General features: G+C 41.7%; 1 protein-coding gene across 1 annotated transcript; it reads left to right on the top strand.

Annotated features, from left to right (window-relative positions):
- The first annotated feature begins 4274 nt into the window (after positions 1–4274).
- Positions 4275–6842, top strand: LOC117084932 (heat shock factor-binding protein 1-like). The gene is made up of 2 exons (XM_033213333.1): positions 4275–4382; positions 6508–6842. The coding sequence occupies exons 1-2, from the start codon at positions 4275–4277 to the stop codon at positions 6772–6774; spliced, it is 375 nt and encodes a 124-aa protein (XP_033069224.1). The 3' UTR covers positions 6775–6842.
- The last annotated feature ends 344 nt before the right edge of the window (positions 6843–7186 follow it).

The following is a 7186-nucleotide window of genomic DNA, read 5'->3' as shown; positions in this document are numbered from 1 at the left end:
TCTTCTCAGCACCACATCGCACTTATTCCAAAATTGACCACATAATTGGAAGTAAAGCACTCCTCAGCAAATGTACAAGAACAGAAATTATAACAAACTGTCTCTCAGACCACAGTGCAATCAAACTAGAACTCAGGACTAAGAAACTCAATCAAAACCGCTCAACTACATGGAAACTGAACAACCTGCTCCTGAATGACTACTGGGTACATAACGAAATGAAAGCAGAAATAAAGATGTTCTTTGAAACCAATGAGAACAAAGATACAACATACCAGAATCTCTGGGACACATTTAAGCAGTGTGTAGAGGGAAATTTATAGCACTAAATGCCCACAAGAGAAAGCAGGAAAGATCTAAAATTGACACTTTAACATCACAATTAAAAGAACTAGAGAGGCAAGAGCAAACACATTCAAAAGCTAGCAGAAGGCAAGAAATAACTAAGATCAGAGCAGAACTGAAGGAGATAGAGTCACAAAAAACCCTCCAAAAAATCAATGAATCCAGGAGTTGGTTTTTTGAAAAGATCAACAAAATTGACAGACCGCTAGCAAGACTAATAAGAAGAAAAGAGAGAGGAATCAAATAGACGCAATAAAAAATGATAAAGGGGATATCACCACCACAACCCCACAGAAATACAAACAACCATCAGAGAATACTATAAATGCCTCTACGCAAATCAACTAGAAAATCTAGAAGAAATGGATAATTTCCTGGACACTTACACTCTCCCAAGACTGAACCAGGAAGAAGTTGAATCCCTGAATAGACCAATAACAGGCTCTGAAATTGAGGCAACAATTAATAGCCTACCCACGAAAAAAAGTCCAGGACCAGATGGATTCACAGCTGAATTCTACCAGAGGTACAAGGAGGAGCTGGTACCATTCCTTCTGAAACTATTCCAATCAATAGAAAAAGAGGGAATCCTCCCTAACTCATTTTATGAGGCCAACATCATCCTGATACCAAGCCTGGCAGAGACACAACAAAAAAAGAGAATTTTAGACCAATATCCCTGATGAACATCGATGCAAAAATTCTCAATAAAATACTGGCAAACCGGATTCAGCAGCACATCAAAAAGCTTATCCACCATGATCAAGTGGGCTTCATCCCTGGGATGCAAGGCTGGTTCAACATTCGCAAATCAATAAACGTAATCCAGCATATAAACAGAACCAAAGACAAGAACCACATGATTATCTCAATAGATGCAGAAAAGGCTTTTGACAAAATTCAACAGCCCTTTATGCTAAAAACGCTCAATAAATTCGGTATTGATGGAACGTACCTCAAAAAATAAGAGCTATTACGACAAACCCACAGCTAATATCATACTGAAAGGGCAAAAACTGGAAAAATTCCCTTTGAAAACTGGCACAAGACAGGGATGCCCTCTCTCACCACTCCTATTCAACATAGTGTTGGAAGTTCTGGCTAGGGCAATCAGGCAAGAGAAAGAAATCAAGGGTATCCAGTTAGGAAAAGAAGAGTCAAATTGTCCCTGTTTGCAGATGACATGATTGTATATTTAGAAAACCCCATCGTCTCAGCCCAAAATCTCCTTAAGCTGATAAGCAACTTCAGCAAAGTCTCAGGATACAAAATTAATGTGCAAAATCCCAAGCATTCTTATACACCAGTAACAGACAAGCAGAGAGCCAAATCAGGAATCAACTTCCTTCACAATTGCTTCAAAGAGATAAAATACCTAGGAATCCAGCTTACAAGGGATGTAAAGGACCTCTTCAAGGAGAACTACAAACCACTGCTCAGTGAAATCAAAGAGGACACAACAAATGGAAGAACATACCATGCTCATGGATAGGAAGAATCAATATCGTGAAAATGGCCATACTGCCCAAGGTTATTTATAGATTCAATGCCATCCCCATCAAGCTACCAATGACTTTCTTCACAGAATGGAAAAAACGGCTTTAAAGTTCATATGGAACCAAAAAAGACCCCGCATTGCCAAGACAGTCCTAGGTCAAAAGGACAAAGCTGGAGGCGTCACGCTACCTGACTTCAAACTATACTACAAGGCTACAGTAACCAAAACAGCATGGTACTGGTACCACAACAGAGAAATAGACCAGTGGAACAGAACAGAGTCCTCAGAAATAATACCACACATCTACAGCCATCTGATCTTTGACAAACTGAGAGAAACAAGAAATGGGGAAAGGATTCCCTATTTAATAAATGGGCTGGGAAAATTGGCTAGCCATAAGTAGAAAGCTGAAACTGGATCCTTTCCTTACCCTTATACGAAAATTAATTCAAGATGGATTAGAGACTTAAATGTTAGACCTAATACCATAAAAACCCTAGAGAAAATCTAGGTAGTACCATTCAGGACATAGGCATGGGCAAGGACTTCATGTGTCTAAAACACCAAAAGCAACGGCAGCAAAAGCCAAAATTGACAAATGGGATCTCATTAAACTAAAGAGCTTTTGCACAGCAAAAGAAACTACCATCAGAGTGAACAGGCAACCTACAGAATGGGAGAAAATTTTTGCAACCTACTCATCTGACAAGGGCTAATATCCAGAATCTACAAAGAACTCAAACAAATATACAAGAAAAAAACAAACAACCCCATCAAAAAGTGGGGAAAGGATATGAACAGACATTTCTCAAAAGAAGACATCCATACAGCCAACAGACACATGAAAAAATGCTCGTCATCACTCGCCATCAGAGAAATGCAAATCAAAACCACAATGAGATACCATCTCACACCAGTTAGAATGGCAATCATTAAGAAGTCAGGAAACAATAGATGTTGGAGAGGATGTGGAGAAATAGGAACACTTTTACACTGTTGGTGGGATTGTAAACTAGTTCAACCATTATGGAAAACAGTATGGCGATTCCTCAAGGATCTAGAACTAGATGTACCATATGACCCAGCCATCCCACTACTGGGTATATACCCAAAGGATTATAAATTACTCTACTACAAGACACATGCACACGTATGTTTATTGCGGCACTATTCAATAGCAAAGACTTGGAATCAACCAAATGTCCATCTGTGACAGACTGGATAAGAAAATGTGGCACATATACACCATGGAATACTATGCAGCCATCAAAAAGGATGAGTTTGCGTCCTTTGTAGGGACATGGATGCAGCTGGAAACCATCATTCTTAGCAAACTATCACAAGAAGAGAAAACCAAACACCGCATGTTCTCACTCATAGGTGGGAACTGAACAATGAGATCACTTGGACTCGGGAAGGGGAACATCACACACGGGGCCTATCATGGGGAGGGGGGGAGGGAGGGATTGCATTGGGGAGTTATACATGATATAAACGTTATGCACATGTACCCTAGAACTTAAAGTATAATAAAAAATAAAAAAATTAAAAAAAAAAGAAGAGATGAGCAAATGGTATGTGCATGCAATTGCACAATTTCCAGTATTCCAGAAATATAGCGATGGTGTGCATATATGTTAATATTATAATTTAAAAGATAATGACTATAAGAAAAGAGAAATATTTTTAAAATTTTAAGAGAGGTGAAATTTGAATGTAAACAAAGTTCTGGGGAAAATAAATAAACTGAGAGGTCTCTTCAAAAAAAAAAAAAAAAAAAATCAAAAATTAGCCGGGCCTGGTGGGGCGTGCCCAAATCCCAGCTACTTGGGAGGCTGAGGCATGAGAATCACTTGACCCAGGGGTGGAGGTTACAGTGAGCCGAGATCATGCCACTGTACTCCAGCCTGGGCGACAGAGCAACATTGTCTTACAAAAATAAATTAATAGTAATGATAATAAAGAATTGACTTTTAATCTTAAAATCACACTGTATGTGATATCTATACATATTCCACGAAACTTTGCTTACAGATGAAGAACAAAAATACATATTCCACTGCCATCCCAAATTATGCTTGACAACTTTTGTTGCTGTTTTTTTGTTTTATTTTGTTATTTTTTTTGAGATGGAGTCTCACTCTGTCACCCAGGCTGGAGGGCAGTGGAGCGATCTCGGCTCTCTGCAAGCTCCGCCTCCTGGGTTCAAGTGATTCTCCCACCTCAGCCTCCCCAATAGCTGGGACAACAGGCACCTGCCACCACACCCAGCTAATCTTTTTTTGTATTTTTAGTAGAGACAGGTTTCACCATGTTAGCCAGGATGGTCTCGATCTCCTGACCTCATGATCTGCCTGCCTCGACCTCCCAAAGTGCTGGGATTACAGGGACGAGCCACCTTGCCTGGCCACTTCACAGCTTTTGATCTAAGATGACAGAAGCAAAAGAGAACAAGAAGGGAGTGGTCAGCAGGTGTGAGCACACAATAAATTCTGGGGTCACAGAAAACACAAGCACAGCCAAATACTGCAGTGGAAAAGTAAGGGAGATCAGCCAGACAGAACTCCTAAGAGTTTCCAGGTTCTGAATGAACATGTCTAAAGTGGCCTGCAACCTTGATGACAGGAGTTCAAGGCCAGCTTGGGGAACATAGCTAAGATTCTGTCTCTTTGGGGGGAAAAATAAAAAACCCTTTCAGCAGAATTTATCTATTTATTTTTGTATTTATTTAGAGATGGAGTCTTGCACTGTCACCCAGGCTGGAGTGCAGTGGCACAATCTTGACTCACTGCAACCTCTGCCTCCCAGGTTCAAGCAATTCTCCTGCCTCAGCCTCCTGAGTAGCTGGGATTATAGGTGCCTGCCACCACGCCCGGCTAATTTTTGTATTTTTAGTAGAGACAGGGTTTTACCATGTTGGCCAGGCTGGTCTCGAACTCCTGACGTCAGGTGATCCACCTGCCTCGGCCTCCTAAAGTGCTGGGATTACAGGCATGAGCCACCTCGCCCGGACAGAATTTATTTTCAAAAAGAAAACAATTAAAAATAAACAAGCAAATAAAATTAAGTGGCCTGGAAGAAAAAAAAATAGACCAAAAGAGAGGGAAGTAAGTACAATTCTGACCATGGAAAAGCTACCCCAGTCAGTGTCCCACAATCTGCCGCTTCCGTCTCCTCATATCCCTGTATCTATGCATATGGGCACTACTACTTTTCTTACAGGGGTTAAATAAAGAAAAAGCCCCTAGAAATTTTTTAAAAATAATTGAACTGGGTATGGTGGTTCACAGTTGTAATCCCACGACTTTGGGAGGCCGAGGTGGGAGGATCACTTGAGTCCAGGAGTTTGAGAGCAGCCTAGGCAACAAAGGAAAACCCTGTCTCTACTTCAAAAAAAAAAAAAAAAAAATTAGCAGGGCATGATGGTGCACACCTGTAGTACCAGTTACTCAGCAGGCTCAGGTGGGAGGACCACTTGAGCCCGGAAGTTGAGACTGCAGAGAGCCTATGATCATGCCACTGCACTACAGCCTGGGTGACAGTGTGAGAGATCCTGTCTCAAAGAGTAATAATAATAATTAGACCAGGCGTGATGGCTCACATCTGTAATCGCAGCACTTTGGGAGGCTGAGGCAGGTGGATCACGAGGTCAGGAGTTCAAGACCAGCCTGGTCAAGATGGTGAAACCCCATCTCTACTAAAAGTACAAAAAATTAGCTGGACATGGTGGCGGGTGCCTGTAATCCCAGCTACTCAGGAGGCAGAGGCAGAATTGCTTGAACCCAGGAGGCAGAGGTGGCACTGAGCCAAGATCATGCCACTGCACTCCAGTCTGGGCAACACAGTGAGCCTCCGTCTCAAAAATAAATAAATATTAATAATAATTGTAAAAATTACCCACAGGGGTAGGGCACAGTGGCTCATGCCTATAATCCCAGAACTTTGGGAGACCAAGGCAGGAGGATTGCTTGAGGTCAGGAGTTCAAAACCAACCTTTTTAAAAAATGTAGCTGGGTTTGGTGGCCTGAGCCTGTTGTCCTAGCTACTCAGGAAGCTGAAGAGAGAAAATTGCTTGAGACCAGGAGTTTGGAGGCTGCAGTGAGCTATGAATGTGCCACTGTACTCCAGCTTGGGTGACAGAATGAGATCTTGTCTCTAAAAAACAAAATAGATTACTTAGAGGGAATAAGACCTCTAGGATGGGAAGAGGCCACAGAGTAAAGTCCTCCCCATTCTGGTATTTGGACATTCCATGTCCCCATATTAAAGGCTGCTCCTGCAAAAAGTAAAGTCTGCCTAACCAAAAAATCTTATCCATATATACAGAGTCTATTGGGAAACAACCTAGAGAAAACTCATGCTGGCTACTTAGAAAAATCAAACTAAGCTGTGCTACATTGTCTAATCAAACTCACTAGAAGGATCATGCAACGTGCATTACATAGGAACATAACCCCAAAATACCAACATAGAGATCACTGTGAAATTCCTGAACTTGGCCAATACCCTATAAATTTAAGAAGATGGATCTTCTTCTCACTAGCAAGTCTATACTTGTTCCTGAAATAAATTAATAGTCCCCTCATTACATATCTCCTCCCATTTTACACAAAGAACTTAAGGTCCCAGAATAGGTTAAAAAATGTTTTACAATCACTACCAAGCTGGGCACCAGGGATATAACCGAGACTGACCCCAAGACTGAGCAGGAACTCACCTCAGTGGTGCAGACACTCCTGCAGCAGATCCAAGATAAATTTCAGACCATGTCTGGCCAGATCATTGGGAGAATTGATGATATGAGTAGTTGCATTGATGATCTGAAGAAGAACATTGCAGATCTCATGACACAGGCTGGGGTGGAAGAACTGGAAGGTGAAAACAAGATACCTACCACACAAGAGGTGAAGGTTGCTAATAATTTATACTGAAATCTGGAACACCATTTTTCCAAGCCAAGAGAAGATTGAATGGCTTTTTGCAGCTAACTACTATGTGTAGACAGGTTTTATAGTATAAAAAGTGTGCATTTTTATCACATACTATATAGTTAGTCTATAGAGTGATTTACCCCCCAGTTTCTTAAACATGGTATCTTCACATCTTGGACCTTGGTCAATTGTGCTATTAATTATTAAACATTAGGGCCGGGCGCGGTGGCTCAAGCCTGTAATCCCAGCACTTTGGGAGGCCGAGACGGGCGGATCACGAGGTCAGGAGATCGAGACCATCCTGGCTAACACGGTGAAACCCCATCTCTACTAAAAATACAAAAACTAGCCGGGCGAAGTGGCGGGCGCCTGTAGTCCCAGCTACTCGGGAGGCTGAGGCAGGAGAATGGCG

Source organism: Trachypithecus francoisi, unplaced genomic scaffold, assembly GCF_009764315.1.
Source record: "Trachypithecus francoisi isolate TF-2019V2 unplaced genomic scaffold, Tfra_2.0 Lachesis_group1, whole genome shotgun sequence".
Taxonomy (NCBI): Eukaryota; Metazoa; Chordata; class Mammalia; order Primates; family Cercopithecidae; genus Trachypithecus; species Trachypithecus francoisi.
This window is presented reverse-complemented; position numbering and strand designations above follow the sequence as displayed.

Coding starts and splice junctions, on each gene's coding strand:
- LOC117084932 (XM_033213333.1), top strand. CDS start 4,275: ATGACAGAAGCAAAAGAGAACAAGAAGGGAGTGGTCAGCAGGTGTGAG. Junction 4,383..6,507: donor CCAAATACTGCAGTGGAAAA/GTAAGGGAGATC, acceptor ATCACTACCAAG/CTGGGCACCAGGGATATAAC.